This window comes from Phyllopteryx taeniolatus, chromosome 15, assembly GCF_024500385.1.
Source record: "Phyllopteryx taeniolatus isolate TA_2022b chromosome 15, UOR_Ptae_1.2, whole genome shotgun sequence".
Lineage (NCBI taxonomy): Eukaryota > Metazoa > Chordata > Actinopteri > Syngnathiformes > Syngnathidae > Phyllopteryx > Phyllopteryx taeniolatus.
This window is the reverse complement of record NC_084516.1, coordinates 14,186,176-14,208,537: the sequence shown is the minus strand read 5'-3', so window position 1 is coordinate 14,208,537 and position 22,362 is coordinate 14,186,176. Positions and strand designations below refer to the sequence as shown.

Below are 22,362 nucleotides of genomic sequence, written 5' to 3'. Positions count from 1 at the left end.
AAATCAGAGGTTTCCTTCATAAACTTGAAATTACTCTCCTGCAAAATGAAAAACAAATGGAGTTAGCCCAGTATAGTTCTTAGCGGCTCATTTATGTTAGCTGTCCAATGAAAAGCATGCATCTGTTCTCATACAAAGATAAAGCTCAAATTGAGATAGAGGTCGTACAATTTAGAAATTGCTGTGAATTTACAGGGTGAGTATGTACAAAGAGTTGCTGCTGGGTGTTATTGGTTTGACATTTTACAATATATTAACGGTTAACTGCTTTTTACACTTGTGAGGGTCAATCTTGAAAAAACAAAAAATGCTTGGAATGTTTTGTGCCTTCCTCAGTTGCCATTATGGAACGTGTCTCACTATAAGAGTACTGTAGTTGATGCCTTTTAACACAGTTAGGATTGTTAAAATGTTTAGATTTTTAATTCCAAGTATTACATTTATTATTTTAATGGTATTTTCTGTTCTTTTATTAAAATTAGAATTGTAGCTTTGCATTTTAATTTTAGTTTTATTTTACAGTTAATTTATTATAATATATAAACAGTGGACTTTTTGAGGGGGTATTTTGACCAATTATTTAATTTTCTGCAAATAAATGCTCTAAATGACAATATTTGTTTGGAGTACGGGAGTAAGGTTGTCAGTAGTTTACAGAATAAAGGAAAAATGTTCATTTTATTCAAACATATGCCTATAAATAGAAAAATCAGAGAAGCTGACAATGTTGCAGTGGTCTCTTTATTTTCTTCGAGAGCTGTATGTTGAATTTTATTTATTTCAATTTCCATTATTTCCTAAGGGAAAACTGTTTTGAAACAAACAGTTCTGTGATTTTGAAACAAATCTGAAGTCAATCAGAATCCCGGAGGAGATTGTGTTGGCCTTACATGTTCCGTTCTACATGCTTTTAATTAGGCAGACATTAGATGCTATGCAAGATAATCTTTCACTGTTCAAAGCGATAACAGAAAAAGGCTCTGAACAAGCATCAAAAATAAGTACATCGCAATGTACAAGGTATGGTCTAATATCATGGAAAAACAATTCATTGCACATCAGCCCCTGTAATATTTAAAAATGTACAAACGTTTTCCCATTCGATGATGGAAGCACACTCAGGTTTCCATCGGACTCGGGATGCGTCAGTAGTCCTCGTGGCTGGGGCGTGGCGGCGGGCGGGACGGAGGCGGGGCCCTACAGGGCGGCGGCGGAAGGGAGACGGTGGGCGAAGGTGACGCAGAGGCGGAGGGCAGAGTTCTGCAGGGTGGGGGCGTGTAGAAGGGCGGCGGAGGCGAGTGGGGAAGCGGGGGCAGCGTGGCGGTGGGCGAGGGGGGCAAGTCCGAGACGTCGGCCGAGGGCCGACGCTGGGGGCTGTAGGGCAGCGTGTAGATGTGCGTGGAGGGATGCTTGCAGATGGGGTAGCGAGGAGCCTGGCAGGACTTGCTCCGTGTGAAGTTGATGCACTTGCCCTTCAATCATAACAGTGGCACCTCAGTGTGGGCAATTCAAAACAAATCAATAATACACTGATCACTGATTATTGTGGTTCACCGACTGCTCTTTTTTTTTTTAAAGTGTGTTTTAATAAGTTTAAATCTGTTTATGTATCTGTGTCTATGTATAAAAAGGTTATTATTATGGTCTCTTTTTATTGCAGACTTTAAGCCTAGAACGTATCCGCCGCGATAAACGGGGGTTCACTATACTGTATAACCAGACAAGAAGCAGCTGCTGCTTGACTTGTTCCAAGTACGCCAGCACAGCGACTGGCAGCTTGTGCTGGGCTTTGGACACATGGAAAGTCATGTAAAATGCCTTCTTGAGTGAGTGAGTGTCACGGAACGAGAGAACATTTCTGCCAGCTCCGCCAGGCTGATGCTGGGAGCTGGAGGAGGCATTTGTTTAATGACTTCTGCAGACAAAAGCATTCCAGAAGAAAATCACTAAGCTATTATTTAGTTTTTTAACATTTGGGCTTGTTAAATAACATGCTCTATATTAATTATCTCTTAGCTGATTAATGGTAACATGCTGTCAGACTTGTTTCACAGTCTGTTGATGAGCAAGCGCGCATACGTTAAACCTCTAAGTGTGAACACAATGCATTCCATTTCATTGTATTGGATTGGACTCATTTGGATTTCAAAACAAGCACACCAAACCAAATGTGTTTTAGGGTCAAAATGCCACCATCAATATCCTTATTAAACATACAAGCAATTTTAAAGTAACATTTTAATTGTCGTACAAGTGTAAAAAAATAACTAAACCACTCTTAGTAGTAACATAAAAATAAGTTTTAACTTTAATGGTAAAGGTGGTTTGTATCACAGTTTTTTTTTTTAAACATTCTTCGTTGTCCTACAAGTGTAACAAGAAGTTTATTTAAAGAGATGATGCATATGGTGACGCTGTAGTCTCAAGCCTGCCGCACACCGAGCGATGTGACCGAAATCTCGCGCAGCGTACGGGGTTTAGCAACTATTTTCATAAGCGGCCGCTGGTTTTCCGCACATCAAATGTGCATGTGCATCAAAATGCACATAAGCTTTCACTTAGGCTAAAAAAAAAAAAAAAACATAAAGTAGACATATATTGAGTTTTACAACAATACTTTCATATGTACCTGTGGATGAATTAGCGAAGCCTTGCATTTTTATCACCACTCTTCATCCTCTCTCTGTAGCAACCTGCTTCCTCAATGTTTTTATAGTTTACTAAATGTGATAAAGTGCAGTATGTGCAGCCTCAAAAGTTCTATTCAGGCTGGGCGTTCAGGGCGTTCGTATCACTCACTGTGCAGGTGTGAGCTGCCTACTGTCATTTTTTTTACAATGGTCCGTTCCAAGTTCAGTTCAACCGCATTACGCCGTGTGCAGTGGACCTGAGGCTGGATTTACACATCAGGTCCCAGTGCACAATTGCCAATTTCAAATTAATACAATTTCAGTACAAGCAATTGTAGATTACCCCCCCCCCCCCCCCCCCATGAAAGTCATGAAAAGACTTTAAAACGTTTTTTTTTTTATTTTTTTTATTTTTTTATTTTTATTTTTTTATATAAACATAACATCTTACCTTGTCTCCAGGATGAGGTCGCATGACAGACACTCTGTCATAGCCTCGTCTCAGGAAAACCCACAGAGCATCCAGTTTGCCCTGAGCACACACATTGCAGTACAAGATGACTCAGTTTATTGAGGGGTCGCGTTCAAAACAAGCCTTTAAATCAAAATCAATCTGTTTGCTACTGTTATGACATGACATTGAGTCCAACTGGGATTTGCTTTCACTTTTTTTTTTTTCTTCATTTGCACATGGCAAATCTTGACTGTTGGACACTAAAACACAAGACATTTTATTTTCATTAGGAATAATGACAATGAAAAGATTCCATAATTCAGGAGTGAGCTCAGTTCAGGTCTGTTTCGTATTACAGCTGACTGAGAAGTTAAAAAGGATACTGTATTAAACTATTTCCTGGCAACTTAGAAACATTTGGTGTCGATTAAATATTTCTCCGTTCTATACAGTATGTCATACATTTCATTTTTTTAGCATCTGGCATATTTTATAAAGCGGCCACGCCGTTTTTGTCATGCAGACCAGGTCTCGGCTCCTTGCGTTCTTTAGGGTGGGACACAATAAAGTCCCCAGTAAAGAGGTTGGCAGCCTTTACATGAGTCTGACCATGCACTCTGGGGACAAATGTATTGACAATGTATTCGGTACATGTGACAACAGGCATAAAAAGTTTTGCTTTTTAATTTAGTTTGAAAGGTATTAATCCAACAATAGTGTACAATTATAGTTGTAGTTTGCAGTGATGTAAAACTGCACTGCATCATACTGGGAGCTGTTTTGTTATATTTTGGATTGATAATAAAGCTACAGGGCAAATTACATTGTGCTCATTAGATTGTGTGAGTGGACTTAATGTTGTGAAGTTACATGTGACCGCGAGCACAGATACAGTAGCAAGAGCACCTTGATGGGGGAGTACCACTTCTGAGGATGGACATGTTTTTTCACATGGTAACGCGGCTGCGACGGAGGAGGCTCTGGTTCCTCTTCGGGCATCACAACCCGAGCGTTCTTGGCTTTTTCCAGCTTTCCTCCCTCCTCGGTGGAGCCCTTATCACCCCAACGGACCTGAAATGAAGAAAACGCTACCTGTTGGCTCGATGCAAATAGGCATTGTATTTGTACAGTGGAACCCTTCAAAGTGGAACGCAATCCCGTCAGTGTCGCTGGTCGACTTTCAAGTTGTTCTAATTTTGCAACATTATTTCCCATTGCAAATAATGTAAGGTGAAATCATTTCTTCTAGGCTCAATCTGTCAGCACATAAAACCTTTATTAACAGTACAGGAACTTTTCATATTAGGATTTTAACATTCCCAAACTGCAATATAAATATGAAGATTATTTTCGTTGTATTATACAGTGGATAACTTAAGTAAAACTCCTTTCCTGACAGACATAATGGAATTTTTTTTGTAGTCAACTATAATGTGAAGAAAAGTCGAGTTGAAGTCGATTAATCGTTGACGTCATTGATATTTTTTCACCACAATACAGCGGACCCCAACCTTTTTTGGGCCATGGACCATTTTCACGTAAATGCATATTTCGACGGACCAGAGTAGAAACAAATGAAAACGCATAAATAAAAATACAACTCACCATTACTTTGACTGTAGTTGTTGTAATTAGTGGGAGCCCTGCACGTTTTTCTCTTCAACGATCTGGCCAGTCTCATCTTATGTTCAATAGTGTAGCGTGTTGCTAGACTGGACATCGTAGCCAGGCTCCACAAGAATTAGCATTTCTCTGTATCACTGTTTCGATTACACTTGTGGTTAGCTATCGGAGGACAGACTCGCATATTTTGTAAGCCTCATTTTAGGTAAAATATTTCCACACGCTTGTAGCATAGTACCTCCGAATGCTGTACTGCATTTAACTACACGTTATTTTATAGTATTCAACGTTGTAGGTTCAGTTTCATAAGAAGTTAAATGAAACCCTCTCTTAAAAGTTTATTAAAGTAAAATTTTGCATCCTCCTCCCATTTTAACTACACAATGACATGTTCCAAAGTAGAAAATGCAAGAACAGAATACTGCAACTTTTTCCAAAGAGATACAAAGGATCCAGAAAATTGAAGGTGAAAGCGGTGATGTCAAAGTAACCTTGACAGTCCATTACGCAAATGTAGTCCTGTACAGCTGCCACAGAAAAGTCATGAACGCTTCAACCTGCCAGAGAAGGTTTCAAACAAAGACGTGCGTAGTTTCCATGGCTCTGTTTGGAAAACTTCCAAAAGGGCAGACACCCGAGACTTCACCGAACGCATGTTTTACTGCTATCTCCTTGACTTTTATCATGGACGACAGATGTGAGACGTCAACCCTCTTAACCTCTTGGCCACGTTCCTTTGTGCGGTTGAAGCACTCAGCAATTAAGTGAAAGTCTTGCTGTCAGTTTTTATAAAGCACAGCAACGCATTCGGTCACACTTCTTGACCTCACCGGATATGTGCTTCATCTCACTTTTACAGAGGAACGTGTAGGCAAATGCCGACAGATGCTGTCGCTCAGTGAGAATGCCAAGGAAAGAAATTCACTTAAAAGTGCAACGCTTGTTAATACTGTAGGTCACGGCATTTCCTAGCAAAAAAAACCCCAAACAAACAGATATCATGTGTGGCTTTGAGCAGCATAGGAATGACATCAGAGCAATCTGATTGGATGTTTAGTGAATATCTGGCAATGTTTTGATCTGTCAATAATCTCGCTTTTCTGTTTAATATTTTGGAAACGATGATGCACGTTTGGATGAGCTCACGAGTCCCGAGTGAGGCTGATTTTATCCTGATCTAACTCGTGAATGCAATTTATCTAGAAATTGCGTGTGAAAGCTGATGTGCTGACACTGAACTGAAATGCAGTAGAATGAAGTGAAATGCAAAGTTTAGAATGTGGGGCTTGGAAAATTTTCAAATGTTGAATTATAGTACTAGTATAATTACAACTGATCAAATGCTAACATGTTAACTAAGGTGGTGTGCTAATATAGAGTGAGTATGAAAAGTATGGAAAGAGCAAATGACATGAATGAGCTGAACAGTTTGAATCGGGGAAAATGAGGTATATTTGTAAAATGTCTGCATTAATTTGGAAGTCATCCCATGGAAAATGAGGAACTCGGCAAAAAGTGAGAATTCTTGCAATGTGAAAAATATGTCCCAACATGTTCTGAATAAGGGGAACATTTTGATGTTGGAATGGTTTGTATCGGTTGAAAAATGTGGAAGGTCCAGGTACAAGGAAAATGGTTCCATTCCATTTGGGAAACGTGTCAGGGAAAATTTGAAATTCTTTAAGTGAGACGCCAAAAATTGTTTCCAATATGTCCGGAATCAGGTGGACATTTTGAAGTTGGGATGGTTTGAATCAGTTTAAAAAATGTGAAAGGATTGGGTAAAATTGTAAAATGCCTCCTTCTTGGGGGGAATTTTGTCATGGGAAATGTGGGAATATGTAAAATTGTTCCCAAGATTTCCTGAGGGGGCAGAACATTTTGTAGTTGGAATGGTTTGCATCATTTGAGAAATTCAGAAAGACAAGGTACATTTGTAAAATGTTTCCATTCATTTGGGAATTTCTCCATGGGGAAAAAAAGAAAATTCTTGGAATGTGAAGTTACCAGATTAATGAGCTGGACATTTTGAGGTAGGAATGGTTTGAATCAGTTGCGAAATGTGGAGGAAATATGTATATTTGTTGAACGTCAGCATGGATTTGGAGAACTGTGGACTACTGGGAAATGTGGGACTATGATGAACATCCACACAATAAGAAAATAGTTTTTGACACATTTAGGTAGCATTGAGAATGTTTGTCTTGCAGCATTGACACAATGAGCGCAGAGATCAGTTTTGTGTTTGGAGCCCTAACAATTCTTTCTCTGGATTTATGCGACGTCACCGCTTTGCTTTCGAGATGTTCACTTCATGTACCTCCATCCTTTTGATGCCTCCAACTCCTCTGCCTCCGTAGTACGAGGCGTCCACGGTGGGCCATCGCTTCTTGTGAAAATTGTCCTCGTCGTCCTAGACCAGAGGGAAACTTTCAAACGAGGTCCATGGTTGCACTATTATAGCATAAAATCATTGCAAGTTAAGGTCTACTACAGGAAGTCCTCGAGTTACGACGTAGTCGACCTACGACGTTTCGACTTTACGACGCCCGTGCCTCGTGTGCCATTTTGTCCCCAGCACCATAGTGCTTGTCTGTGTTTGTGCGCCGGGAGTATCTTTTCCTTGTTCGCCCTCCTTTTTTCACACTCTCGGCAGTAAGTACAGCATCTTATTTTTTTATTTTAATGTATTTTAGTTTCTTTATACGAAGTGTTAACCTTTCCTGCTACGGTCACCTGACCGTGGTCGGGAGACGCCTTCTCCAGGGCCGAGGTTGTCCTCCTCGCGGTTAACTCCCTTCTCTCGTTACACAGCTGAGCTGGGTGACGGCAATAATAAAGGCACGAAGCACCGATTTGCTGCTTTATTGGCGCCTCTGCACGTCAACGGGTCCTCCGCTAACCGCTACTCTTCCCCGGTCGCCATCACTACGCTTGCCACGGCACACACTCGCACCTGTGCGCACTCCTTCCTCCTTCACAGTCCCGCCGGACGACGCCTGCGCAGTTCCATCTCACTCACACATCGACGCACACGCCCACACACACTGAGCTTGCTGTCACAATCACGTGGGACAATACCCGTAACAGAAGTCTTTCGACATAAATTTCGACTTTAACTGCCGCTTATCGCCTTTTAATAAAATTTTTTTTACATCACTCTGCACCTTCTCAGTGAACAATTAACGAATGTGATGAATTCATTCTTAAGCAGGTGTGTCGTCAAGTTGAATTTTGAGAGTACAGGAAAAGATCATTTGAAAAAAAATCACTTACAGAGAAGTCCTCTTCTGTTGGTGGTGGAGGTGGCTCATGAATGACCTGCATGTCAATTATAAAAGGGTGTATTGTAACGAAAAGCATTTTTAAAAACACAGTCCAACATTGTAATGTTGTGTATTACAGGGGCTCCTCGGTTAAAGACAGATTTCCGTTCCTACTGCAGCAACATAACCCAAATTTGTGCGCAAGTCAGAATGCGCCATATCACTAACCTTTGCAAGCGCACCAGTAGAGTCATAATCACTGTCAATATTTGTATTTGTATGACAACACTTGTAGGCCATAAATATTAACCAATCAAATGCCTGTAAACATAAATAAAAATGGAATCGATCGCAACTGGACTGTTCTGGTTGTCTTAGAAGGCGTTTCGCCTCTCATCTGAGCAGGCTTCTTCAGTTCATGCTCATAAGCTCGTTAGGAGAACTTATTCTCGAAGTTACAGGCACGTCCCTACCACGACAAATTTCTCTCTTTTGGGATGCAAAACGACGGTCATTAAGATACATTAGAAGAAGACTCTGCCAGCCAACGACAGTTGATGGGGTGGAATTACCCTTGTTAATAATCCAGTCAATTGTCCTGGAAGCCCCTGAAGGCCAAAGTTGGCTGTGTTTGTTTTTTTTGGTTTTTTTTTGTTAGAGGCTCAATTCTTGACTCTGTTCAAAATGAATGCAAGCTTTATACAGTATGTGGGCGATACATGGTGTTGTAAGCCCCCTCCTCCATTTAGAGATGGTTTTTCAACCTTGATGTTTCAACCCTCACTCCTCTTTCAAACCATCAATCTTCTCTGTCCAGAATGACTATTTTTTTCTCTGTGTTCCAGGTTTTGTGTGTACCGTAATGTTGTGCTGGTTAAAAATCCTGCTGAGTTTCTCAGATAGACCAGATACATCCATCCATCCATTGTCTGTACCGCTTTATCCTCACAAGGGCGTGCTGGAGTCTATCCCAGTTATCTTCGGGCGAGAGGCGGGGTACTGAACTGGTCGCCAGCCAATCGCAGGGCACATAGAAACAAACAACCATTCGCACACATATTCATATTCGGGAAATTTTAGAGTCGTCAGTTAACCTACCATGCATGTTTTTGGGATGTGGGAGGAAACCGAAGTACCCGGTGAAAAGCCACGCAGGCACAGGGAGAGAACATGCAAACTCCACACAGGTGGGGCCGGGATTTGAACCCCGGTCCTCAGAACTGTGAGGCAGATGTGCTAACCAGTCGTTCACCGTGCCGAGACCTGATACATACGGAATGAAAATGTTGTCGCCTCTATCACTTTTTCCCTCATCGACTTTTCTCGTTCATTCTGGAGTTTGATGCACTTTTTTATTTTAATTTTCTTTCAACAAATGACCAGCTGCAGAAACCAATCAAGTGTAAAACAAAAATACGGCTTTAAGTTACTTGTGCCAGTTTGTGCTTCGTGACCATGTATTCTTAAGCTGTTTCTTAACCTCGAAAGATTCTAAGAATAAACCAAGGACCCCCCCCTGTACTAGACACACTCTCTTGAAGTACTCTGGTCCTATGATACTTAATTCCAATGTTTTTTGTTGATGTTGTGTTGTAGAACGACACTGAATCATATTGAGAGCCGTTTCAAATATTTTGTCTGTGTTGTCGGTAACCAAAAGACTTGAGTCCATCCAAGTTACGGTGGATATAATTCCCTGAAATAGCTCTCATTGTCAGTCATAACAGAGAGTTATCATATTTCCATAGACAGAATTTTTGTTTGGTGGTGTCCCATAAGATTCTTCAAATCCCAGGCTAGTTCTGTCCTAACTAAATCTTGGTGCATGGTGAAGCCTGCTCAGATGAGAGGCACAACATCTCCTAAGACAACCCGAACAGTCCAGTTGCGATTCAATGCCCTGGATGAAATAACCTGGATGAATGAGAATATTCACTGGCAGATCGATAAAGGGTGGGAAAACACTGCACTGTTAAGAGTGTGCAGGTGTACCTAATCATATGGCAAGTGAGTGTAAATACATCATCTTACCACAGTGCAGCAGAGAGGCCAGAACCACCACAGCAGAAGAAGGATGAGCAGGATCAGCAGGATGAGGAGAGCGATGGCCACAAAGGTGCCGTCAAACTGGCCAGAAAAATACATTTGCATCATGCAACACGTCTATATGACATTTATCTATATATCTACATTTACAAGCTCTGGTATTTACAATCATTTTCCGTGGTGAGTTGTTTTAAGTCACGGCTGTCTTATAATAATAACAAATAATAATTATAATATTTTTTTACGAGACTCCTAGCTGCATTGAAAGTAGGCTGTTGCTTTTTCCCATCAGTAACTTTGGCATTAGACACAAAACTCTTTATGTCCATGGAGGTTAGTCATCAAAAGGATGCAAAACTGGGGGGGTTTCAACCAAGAGCAGAAGTGTTTTCACAAAGTCCTGTATAATTGATAGCAGAAACGGTCACAAAAAAATTAGACTGGGTGTCTGCAATTGATGATGAAAATATTTCTTCATTTGATTTGGCACTCATGGTGACAGTTAAGCTGTCGTGATCCCCCCCCCAAAACAAAAAACAAAAAAACAAACATTTTGGGGGCCTTTGGGCGGTGGGGTGCAAATTGAATTTCTTATCCAGTATGTTGGATGTAAAGCAAGGCACATTTTAAGGGGTGTGCGCACTCAAATTAACTTTAAAATAATACTTATATAATGAAATGCAGTGACGTAAAGCAGAAGGTGTACAGTATGTGTGACAGATGTTTTTTAAATCTTTCACGATTTTATGAACAGCGGAATCAAAACAGAACTGAAGACTCTCAGAGGCATATAATGTATCATGCTGGTGTCAATGCACAACAGGGCACTTGCATTATAATCATTACAGTATTCATTTCTGTATACATTTGACTTTTGTTTCTTTACATCTTCAACATTGTACTCACACAAGTGACGGCGGTAATTGTGACGAAGCTGGATATGAAACTCAGGCCGTTGTTCATGCTGACGTGGAGCGTGGCGGCCCTGCAGAGAAAAGTGAGCACCTGAATAAGATTACCAACAACTTTGGTGGCATCATGAGCACTGCTGTAGCTGCTTACATGGTGCCTTTACACTTGGATACAGTGTAATACATTTCACTTACATTCCTTCTTTTTCCAAAACAGGAGCTGGGCACAACAGGTAGGTGTCTCTCACCACCAAAGGTCTTTTCACTGTGCAATGATAAGTAGAGTGTGTGTTAACCTGATACAGCACGCACTGAAGTGCTATCTTACTAGTTGTTAAAAACAAAGCATCTGCCTCACAGTCGGGAAGTCCCGTGTTCGAATCTCTACTCAGAGATGTTGTCCCTGTGACTTCATGCATTAGATTAACTGAAGAAAGTGTCCATAGCTGTGAATGTGAGCGTGAAGGGTTGCTTGTCTATAGCAGTCATTGTCAACTGGTGGGTCGTGACCCATTTTGGCGGGGTTGTGGACATTTACAGAAGTAAAAAAATTGCAGGGTGTCCCCGTTTACGACGGTATCGACATACAACATTTTGAGGTTACAGACAACATGACCATATGTCTTCACCTGTTACAAGACGGCATGCTCTGTTAGCGCATGTACACAATGTGTTTCATATCTATGGCCTAGAAGTGTTTTCCAGGCAAGTGTTTATCGTAATTATGATTATTTATATTATATATAATTATTTACTGTGTAGGGTAGCTTAATGGCTACATTTTGGTGCGTTCTGACTTGCTTACAAATTGACTGTTAAAACTGTTGTTGTTACTTTGGTCTGCAGCTGTCATTTCCTAAAAAGAAGACAAACTATTGGTGTTGTTTTTAGGCTTTTTTCCTAAAAAGAAGTGTTCAGTGCTAGACATTCATTTTTTTTTTTAAATTCATTGTTGTTGTCATGTTCATCGTAAAAAGGTGCTCTGGAAGCCACTTAGTTTAAAAAATATGATATACTGTACAAATGTTTTCAAAGGCTATTTATGAGTACTACATGTTCTTTATTACATAATACATAATATTGTTTCGTTTTGTTGGTTTTATATGATATGTGATCATGATATTTGGTGTGTACTGCATTCCACTGTCTATCAAAGCACTTTGTGAACATGTTTATAAAGGTACTATATAAATAAAGTTATTTTTATTATTATTATTTATTGTTTTTCACTTCTGTAAAAGTGGGTCACAACTTTGCGACAATAGTAAAATGCGGGTCCCAGGGGGTGACAACAGTTGACAACCAACTGGTGACTGAGTGGCGAGAGGTTCAGGGTGTACCCTGCCTCTTGCATGGTATGGGAAATGGATAGAAAAAATAAAACATATGGACATAATATTTTTTTTCCATTTAATAAATTTCCCGACAGGATTTTGCTTGAATTTAACCTTTAAACCCTGAACTGGAAAGATTGTACCAACTGTACACTTCACAAATCATGAAGCCATCACAAGTTTCAAAGCCTCAGCAACTTTTTGAGGAACTCAATTCTTGGACTCCCTCACTTGCAAGTGAGAAAAGACGCCAATGAGCAGGGCTGCAGTTTATTTACACTGGCCAAGGAGGCGAGTTTCTAATGTGTGTGCAAAGACGCCGCTCCTCCTCGATGGGATCTGCATTCCCTCCTCGGACATCTGAGACGGCTTGAGCGGTATACCATCTGATCCTAAGCAGAGTGACGGGATACTGAGGTCTTTTTAGTGGGGTGGGGTGGGGTGGGGGACGGCAGGGATTGGAATCATTGCCAGGAAAAACATCGGAGTGGCTCAGATTTATTGATTTAATTGCTACAATGAGGATTTTGACTATGAATGATATTTAAAAACTGATTTTCTTGATTCAATTATATTAATAGCTTGAGGAATTTGACCACACTCACTCATCTTCAGTCATTCTACACTCAAGGACAGTCTTTGCTCAACTTATTCTATTCTTGGCACGTTCTATTGTTTATCTACTACAGACGTGTTTAATATACGTCACTGCTTCTGCCTTTTGATGCCCTTTGTTTACAAACACAAAAGCAGCATTCCGTACGCCCATAAAACAGTGTTTTCAGTTATTTTATTTGCTCTGTAGAGATGATTCACACTCGCATGTCTGCATAATACATAGGCAGTGTGAGACTTAAAGTGTCTTGCCAAACTCCTGAGAAATCTATCTGGTGCTTCTTAAGGTTGTTTTTTTTTTTTTTACCAGCCACTTTACCCGACAACTATGCTGGGAACTTTGTCTTGGTTTGGCTCGGCATGGCGGGGCTTTATATAAGACCCGCTTAAAGGCATCTTAATTCACAATTCTTTTTTTTATTTTTTTTTCCACAGGGGCGTTTTGCTTCTCCAAGCCAAACCATTTGGCACTTGTATGTACTGTATAGTCTGAAACCGCAGCACTGAGGCTCATTAAAACGCTTCTGAACCTATAAGGTGACCAAAATATTAGCCACACCCCAGACATCATTATGTACAGTATGTCAGTAAAAGCATTTGGAGCAGGTACTTACTAAAAGTCACTGTGTCGTTGATGCGGAAGCTGCAGAGGACTTTCTGAACGTCGCGGGCGTGAAAGAAGCCATTTCCTTTAATTACCACCTGGAAAGATTCTGAAGTAGCATTGAAGCGATTTATTTGCATGGGTACAAGTGTATTTACTCTCTTCAAAGGGGTCATGTTTACATGATCCGTCATTCTCTTGGCAAGAATTTATACATCCTCAACATGCAACCTCATGTAACAGAGGCAGATTTACAATGAAAATTAACTGTGGATATCCAGACGACGGGAACAATATTGTTAGTGAATCATAAAATCATAAAAATAACTGGAGCGTTACCTCCTGCACAGATGCTAGAAGGCTCAACAGCCAGAATCTCGATGCACGACCTCTTTAGAATCTATGACAACATTAAACAGATCAAATAACACAACAGGACTCTTAACCAGGAATTACGTATGCCTGTATGAGAGTGTGGGATATGACTTATACCGAGTCAATGACCACATGCAGCGTGTGAAAACCGTCGGTCACAGGGAAGACGTGGTCCTTACTGTCCGCAATGGTTGACAGCTGTGGAGAGATAATTATCATCTTCTTTGTTTGACAGATCTTTTTCACGCTTCATATTGTCTGACTCGCTCACCTGGGTTTCATTGAAGTCTTTCACTCCCACACAGTAAACGGTGGCACCCAACTGCCGCGCTCTGCTGGCCTGAGTTTAAGAAAATAAACAAGAAAAAAGGGTGGCCATCAAAGGTCAGATCACAAAAAGTGCAGCTGTGCTGCTGTATAGTGCAACCACGCCTTTTCAGGGATGGAACACACTGGTGTCACACAGACGTGACAACAAGTCTAAAGTAGGGTTATACGCATGCAGATAATGGGACTGAATTTGAGAATTGTCCCCACCTTCACACAGGTGAAACCCTCTCATACACAACTGAAATTCTTTCGCACAATCGCACATCACACTGAAATACATTCATATAATATACTGTAATATACCTTTCAGTAGTGTGTATGAGAATGTTTCAGTCATCTGTTTGAGCAAAAACTATTTCAGTTGTCTGTGAATGTTTCAGTAGTGTGGGAGGGAGAGTTGCAATAGTGTGTGAGAACGTTTCAGTAGTGTGTGAGTAAAAATATTTCAGTAGTGAGTGCCAGCGAAAACAAATTCATGTACGTGATAGCGATTTAGTAGTGTGCGAGAGCATTTCACTTGTGTTTTCATCTTTTGAGCTTTTCAGTAGTGTATAAAACATTACTGTAGTGTGTGTGAGAGCGTTTTAGTAGTTTGTGTGGGTGTGTTTCAGTCGTGTTAATGAGTAAAAATGATTTGTGTAAGCATTTCAGTAGTGACTGAGAGTGTGTCAGTAATGTATGAGTGTGAAAACAATTTCGGTATTATGTGCGAGAGGGTTTCAATTTGTGTATGATGGCCTTGGTTTATAAATATTTCAGCATTGTTTGTGAGCCTTTCAGTAGTGTGTGAGAGCATTTAATCGGTGAGTGTGAGTGTTTTAGACAAGAGTATGAGAGCGTTTTAGTAGTGAATGTGAGCAAAACAAATTTATGTAGTTTGAATGAGAGAGTAGTGTGAGAGAGAGTGTTTCAGTTGCACGTACGAATGTACTGTTTGTAGGCAAAAAGAATTTCAGTAGTGTGTGTGACAACGTTGGTAATTGGTTATGTTGAGTGTTTGTATACCATTTCTCACAAGTCATTAATGACAATAAAAATGACAAGAAGAGTTTGCAACTACAACGTAGTTACCAGATAAACTAACATTATCTCTAATCCAGACATGCTCATTTGTTCCCCAACGTGTGGGGTCACTCACATTTTAAAAATTGGTTTAGGTTTTAAAAGTTGGAATGTGTGTTGCTGGCCACAGACATGGTAGAAGAAGCATTTAGCCACTAGTGTTTGACAGGCGTCTTAGTAATATATGTTTCTTGCCTCTCTTTGAGCCAGATCAAATTGATTTTCCCTTAATTCGCCATCAGTCAAAGCAATTATGACGCTGGCTGTCCGGTAGCCTGAAAGACAGAAAAAAAAATGCTAATTAGCACAGCAATCATGAAACTCTATTATCTCAAATTATTCTCTCTGATGTGACTAAATAACATAAAATGTTTGAAACAGTTAAGTTTGAAGCAGTCAGAGTTGAAATTAAGTATTCAGGAGCCAACTAGGTTGCGCACCCCCCCCGACTAAAAACTGTGCCACTCCATATATATTTTCTGTAATTATGACTTTAAATTCTGGATATACTGCTGATGTAGGAAAGAAATCATCCATATATGCTATATAATACAGTATACTGTATCTGTGAGAAAAGAGGTAGCTGTGTTTTCAGGTTGTTTTGCCTCCAGCTGATGATTCTGCCATGTGGGAGGACGAACGTACAATGGATGGGCGCAAGGACCGAGTGGGAAAAGAGCATGATGAAGTGTGAAAAAGCAAAACTCACCATCCCCTGTGCCGTAGTAAATTTGCTCACTGGCCTGAAAGAAAAGTCAGCGGGAATGCATTCAAACGGATCTAGAATTGAGAGTTCTCAGGATTGTTTTACCTGTTGAAAAAAAAACAAAAAACAGATGACTCACCTTTGACAAACCAAGGTGCATGTAGGTGTCTCCACCTGGCTGGACCATGCTGAGCTTCTCCAGTCCCGCTCGTATTTGCTCTCTGGAAGAAAACAAAAATATAGAAAGTAGGAAATGAAATAAACCGGAAGTACATTTAAATGACACAATGGAGTCTGTTAATGTGGCACCTGTCTTCGGTTAGTGCCATGAGAATTCGCCCTTCTGTTGAAAATACGATAAAAGACATCCGTAGCTGAGGACTGATGGGAAGAAGAGAGATGGTTAACAACATTTAGTTGATTTCTTTTAATCAGAACAAAGTCTGTCAAGCCTACCTGATAAACTTGTAAGCCAGGTGGTCCACAAAGTAATAAATTTCATTCCAGTAATGTTGCACACTGCCAGATCTGAAAACAAGACGGCCATCTTCAGTATTATTTGGTAGAGAATTAAAGACATAAATGTGTAAATGAGCAAGTTTTTTTTTGTGTGTGTGTGTGCTTAAGACACAATTATGAGCATTCATGCTCCAAACAAGATTTTTACAGACAAGGTTTAGAAATGCAGCAGAAGCCAATAAACATTCATGTGTTGAAACGACTACAATGCCACTCCTTGACGACAGAAGTTTCTCATGGTGACCTTAAGTGGTCCATGTTACAATTTTCTCCACTGGGGCTATGGGTGCAGCTTATATGCATGACATTTAATGCCAAACAACAACAACAAAAATATATAAACAACCCCAATTCCAATGAAGTTGGGACGTTGTGTTAAATATAAATAAAAACAGAATACAATGATTTGCAAATCATGTTCAACCTATATTTAATTGAATACACTACAAAGACAAGATATAAGACAATGCCAAACCACATTCTGCACGTGTTACAACAGCGTGGCTTCGTAGTAAAAGAGTGCGGGTACTAGACTGGCCTGCCTGCAGTCTAGACCTGTCTCTCATTGAAAATGTGTGACGCATTATGAAGCGTAAAATACGGCAACGGAGAACCCAGACTGTTGAACAGGTGAAGCTGTACATCAATCAAGAATGGGATAGAATTCCACCTACAAAGCTTCAACAATTAGTGTCCTCAGTTCCCAAACGTTTATTGAATGTTGTTAAAAGAAAAGGTGATGTAACACAGTGGTAAACATGACCCTGTCCCAGCTTTTTTGTAACGTGTCGCAGCCATAAAGTTCTAAGTTAATTATTATTTGCTAAAAACAATAAAGTTTATTAGTTTGAACATTAAATATCTTGTTTTTGTAGTGTATTCAATTAAATTTAGGTTGAACATGATTTGCAAATCATTGTATTCTGTTTTTATTGTATAACACAACATCCCAACTTCATTGGAATTGGGGTTTGATCATAGGAATCAAATCAAATGTGGATTTCTTTAAATTCACCACAAGAACTATATTTTCCATCAAGAGTGAAAGAGGTGTTTTACAATAAATGCGTGCATAAGCAACGTTTATTGTAAAGATGTTGTTATCTGGCTGTAATTGCTCATATAATACAGGAGGCTCTATTGTTTTATATACTGCGTAACCTTTTGGTGGAGTTGTGAATTTTGCCATTCTGCTCCTTGTTAGAGAACAACAAGCAAAAACTACTGCAACATTAACTGGACATTTAGACGTGCATTCAAAAGTTCAAAGTAAGTGCATCTGTAAAATATACTGCATTTTAGGGTCATCTTGATATTTCACCCAAAAGCCAAATATCTCTAACTCTTTGTGAATAGTGTACTTAGTGAGTTAGGTCCTCAAAAAGTTCTTATTTTCTTTTTACCAGCCAAGAGGCTCGACACAAACTAATTAATAATTTGGATCAGCACTAAACTGTACAGTATCCCTTCACAGATACCGATATCCTACACAACTCTCAGATGTGTCTTTCATGTGTTATTCACTGAGGAACTAAGAGAAATAACATTTCACAATGTCACCAAAATCATCAGTATCATCAAATATCATAATAATAAGCCTTGGCCTGTCCCTCACCCCACCGCAAAAAATGAAGGACATCGGTCAAGTCGTTTTTGAGAAATGCTGCTTACGAAACAACACGTTGAAAAAAACATCGTCATCTTGGGGTGATGATGAAGTTACGACGTACATTTCTCCAGACGGTTTAGACACCTGTTCACAGGTTACATTACTAAATAGTAAAGGCCTTCATATACTGTAATAGTTTCAGTGAATCAAATCCCAGTATGGGAACACATACTGTAAACACTAGAGTGGAAGGATCACCGCCTAAGAACAGTTCAGTTGTATTTAACTTTTAAGTTAAATGCTTTTGCATTTAATCTTTCAGTAGTGTTTGTTTTGCAACTTTTATTTTGGTACATTTCTTTGTTTAACTTTTATCTACAATGCATTTTAATTGAATCATTATTTAAGTTAGTTATCTACTTATTTATGTGCAGTGTTAATGTTCAAACATAATGTACAATACTATTAAATATACTTTTTAGGAATAAATCCTCTCTCATTTATGCTAAACACTTAGGCCTTTTAAACTATTCTATTTTATTGTTGGTCATAATGGTGGTACTTGGAGAGCCAAGTATTATTTTTGGTGGTACTTTAGTCTAAAAAGTTTGAGACCCACTGCAAGAGATCCTTATTTTGCAGAAACTGTAAACACAAGACAAAAATAAGTAAGTAAATCAAGAGAAGCCTATGCGAGACGCTTTCCGCTTCTGTTTTCATTTAACATCCTGTGATGTGAGTCCCGGCGCCGGCGCAGCCAAACGCTCTTTGGAACAGCTGGTTCTCATGGAGAAAGGGTTCTGACGCTGGGACCAAGACATGCGCTGCAGCTGCCATAAGTGACGCGTGGCTGCAGTTTGACAACCTAAATCCCTGCAGTGCATTTTATTATAAACGACCATCTTTGATTCTCATTGCTCCCTGCTTTCTAAGATTCTGCTACCAGTGCTGGTGACTGATTTGGGAGATGTATGTCCTCAAATGGGGGCGTTTATTTACTCAACTGAGGAATGTTTATTTGACATAAGACATTTATTTGAAATGAGGCTTTTATGCTTGTTTAAAGGAGCACAGTACACGCATCTAAGATTTATAACATCTTAATTTAACCGATTCTTCAGTGTTGACCACACACAAGAATCCGCGATTCTCAATATTGAACAGTTTAAACATTTATGATTATCGACGCGACTTTTTTTCCAGCAGATCCGGTAGAAAACGTTCTCTCAGCACACCCCACAACACTGCATAATCACTCAGAATAATCTTTTAGAGACATCCGATAATCTGGCCTTTGCTGATTTTAATAGGAAGGGAGGAGAAATGCTCAAATTTGGCCCGATTGTTGGTATGTGTGTATCCCGATTAAGGGTGGAAATATATACTGTATATTGACGTCTGTTGATTGGTCAACAATTGTGGCCTAATTTTTTTGGGAGAATATTCTAATTTGTACTAGAGTTTCCATTTCAACGCGAAGAATGTCTCTGACCTAAATTACATAACAGAAGATGCTCTCGTTTAGATTCACCCTGACTTGTTGACAGTTTAATGAACAATGAAATTAAATACCCATGTCAATTCTCTGCCTTTTACAATGTAAAGTAAGCGCTGTCTTTCTCAAACAGATGATAACACATTGTTTCAAACAACAATGCCAATTAAAAATGCTTATTCATGCATATTTTTTCACAATGACTTTATTGACTAAATATGCAACTGAATACACGGCTGTTCTCTTCAGTTTGTTGGATTTTGTTCTGGTTATCAATAATACAAATTGTCATCCATGAAGTAGGACGTGACACTTATTTTAAAAGTTGCTCTAAAGTCAAAGCAACTACACAAGCAGACTTGAAGCATACAAATGTCCCCTTTTCACTTGCATTGCTTCCATCCCATGAATGAGGAAAAACAGGCGCACTCACTTGTCTAAAACAAAGTACAGGTCAAATCCTCCGTAGCAGGACGACCCGGCTTCTCTCCCATCGTAGCTCTGTCCTGCAGTGCCGACCACCAACACCACCACAACAATCCCCACTTCCACGCCAAGCAGGACCTGCCTGCACCAGCACCGGGACATTCCTCGGAATTTAAAAGAAAGCTTCGTCCTATATATGACTTTAGGAAAATGTAAACATGAGTGCACTCCAGGTTTCGTCTTTCAACTTCAATCAGCGGCAAGCACGGACGCAGCCCGTAATGCTGTGAAGGTATAAAAGAGTCTGGAATCAGACTCCCATCTCCTCAGCAACAGATGTGAGCAGGAAGAAGGGGGAGTGAAGCCTTGGCTGTCCTTCCTTCTCTCCGCACACGAGCCTGTCAACAAACCAGGGCCATAAGCTCACACCACGTTACATAATGCATCACAGTAACACACATTTTATCATCTGATAAAACGACTAGCAAAACTGAATTCAGCTTTATTGTTTACCAAAAGTGTACATTACAGGGGATCCTCGGTTTACGACATTTTGAAGGTTACGAACAGCGCGGCTCAAGAGTACGTCGTCGCGCTGTACAAGAAGGCAAGCTATTGCCGGAGTTACTGGTTTTCATTTGATTGTTTTATGTTTCTAGCCGGCGGCACGCTTGATGACTGGTTAGGACATCTGCCTCACAGTTCTGAGGACGGGGGTTCAAATCCCAGCCTCACCTGTGTGGAGTGCCTGCGGGGGTTTTCTCCGGGTACTCCGGTTTCCTCCCACATCCCAAAAACATGCGTGGCAGGTTAATTGAAGACTCTAAATTGCCCATAGGTGTGAATGTGCATGCGAATGGTTGTTTGTTTATATGTGCCCTGCGATTGGCTGGCGAACAATTCAATTCAGGGAGTGCCCCGCCTCTCGCCTGAAGATAGCTGGGATGGGCTCCAGCCCCCCACGACCTTAGTGAGGATAAGCGGTAGAGAAAATGGGTGGCTGTTTATAGCTATAAGTGTTTTCCATAAAAATATTGACTGTAATTATGACAGTTTGAGGTTATGAATGGCACACAATGAACTAGTTTTCACAGCGGCGTCAGAATGTTGTTATGTTGTCAAGCGGCACAAAATGGCACGCTCAGTTACTGCCATGCTTACTGTTGTTCATCTGATTGATTTATACTCATAGCCCAAATCAGTCAAACGTGGCTCGCGGGCCAGAACCGACCTGTCAGCACGTCCAATCCAGCCCGTGGACATTTAAAGTTGTCATGGCATGATATATCCTTCATCCTTTTTTTTTCCCCCCCCCAACTGAAAGGCACTAATATTGCTCTAGTAGAAATCCACCCTGGTAAGAGTACAGATTAGTAAATTGAGAGTAAATATTACTAAACTGAGTGTACAGATTAGTAAATTGAGGGTACAGTTTACTAAATTGAGTGTACAGATGAATAAACTGAGGGTGCAGATTATCAATGAATTTTATTTTCCCCATACATTTGCACCATTGTAGTGTAGTGCTGCACATTAGAATTTTCTTCTGCAGGATGTCTCAAATCATTTTAAGGCATTAATGCCACTTAGTGGCGAACACATACATTGCAATTCACAGCACAACATTATTTGTTGGTTCATCCGAATAATAATAATAATAAATAACATTTTAAAAAACAATATAATTACGGTCGAGTGGTGGGTGAAATCATAGAATTTGACAACTTGAAGGTGATTAAAAACAACTTAAAAGAGACAAAACCATTTGGTCAAGATGAGAAAGAGGTGTATAAATCCTGAACTAGTAATAGTTCTATTTTTCATTGTTCAGGATAAAAGTCAAATTAATCCATTTGAAATAGGCACACAGGAGGTTAGTTCCTTCTGACCCCAGAGGATTAGCTCATGGCTAATTGCTAACGTCGAAGACAAATCGCTAATTAGCAGCCGGAAGTCAGCCAACCAGTTGGGCCAATTAACCTTGTCTAAAGCAGTTACTGCTATAAAACCACGCCAAACACATAGAAAGGTTCTTGAAAGAGACATTCCAACTCCCGCTGAAGATAATTTCCCCAGGAAGTTGACACCATAGGCACCTTTAAAAAAAAAACAAAAAAAAAAAACTAAAAAAACTAAAGCGACACAACAGGCTACATACGGAAAGTTTGACGCCACTGACGTCCACATTCATTTTCATAACACCATATTATATTGAAGGGTGGGAGCACAATTTCTGATGGTTATGTTGATTCTGGGATCATTTATCATCTCATACATGCTCAATGATGAATAATTACCCATATATATTTAATTAAATTAGAAGTTTTGATGATGCTTTTACACACCTGCAGCTGTGT

General features: G+C 39.9%; 2 protein-coding genes across 5 annotated transcripts in view; one reads left to right on the top strand and one right to left on the bottom strand.

The window, feature by feature from the left end:
- The window catches only part of LOC133490064 (calsenilin-like), a 75,266-nt gene that overhangs the window by 2,422 nt on the left and 50,482 nt on the right, over positions 1-22,362 (top strand). The window lies entirely within an intron of this gene.
- On the bottom strand, positions 724-20,375 carry antxr1b (ANTXR cell adhesion molecule 1b). The gene is made up of 18 exons (XM_061799618.1): positions 20,013-20,375; positions 16,413-16,484; positions 16,266-16,337; positions 16,096-16,177; positions 15,960-15,993; positions 15,446-15,525; positions 14,130-14,198; positions 13,976-14,056; positions 13,823-13,883; positions 13,494-13,592; positions 11,126-11,195; positions 10,926-11,004; positions 10,005-10,100; positions 7,984-8,028; positions 7,028-7,120; positions 3,991-4,155; positions 3,082-3,162; positions 724-1,472 (listed from the first exon to the last, which is right to left on the bottom strand). Exons 1-18 carry the CDS (start codon positions 20,165-20,167, stop codon positions 1,146-1,148), a joined length of 1,761 nt encoding a protein of 586 aa, XP_061655602.1. The 5' UTR covers positions 20,168-20,375; the 3' UTR covers positions 724-1,145.

What these genes read in the sequence shown, in the direction of transcription:
- antxr1b (XM_061799618.1), bottom strand. Translation starts at nt 20,167, where the DNA reads ATGTCCCGGTGCTGGTGCAGGCAGGTCCTGCTTGGCGTGGAAGTGGGG. An exon ending in CTGGCTTACAAGTTTATCAG is followed by an intron (nt 16,338 to 16,412) that starts GTAGGCTTGACA and finishes TCTTCCCATCAG; the next exon opens with TCCTCAGCTACGGATGTCTT. An exon ending in CAACAGAAGAGGACTTCTCT is followed by an intron (nt 7,121 to 7,983) that starts GTAAGTGATTTT and finishes CCTCTGGTCTAG; the next exon opens with GACGACGAGGACAATTTTCA.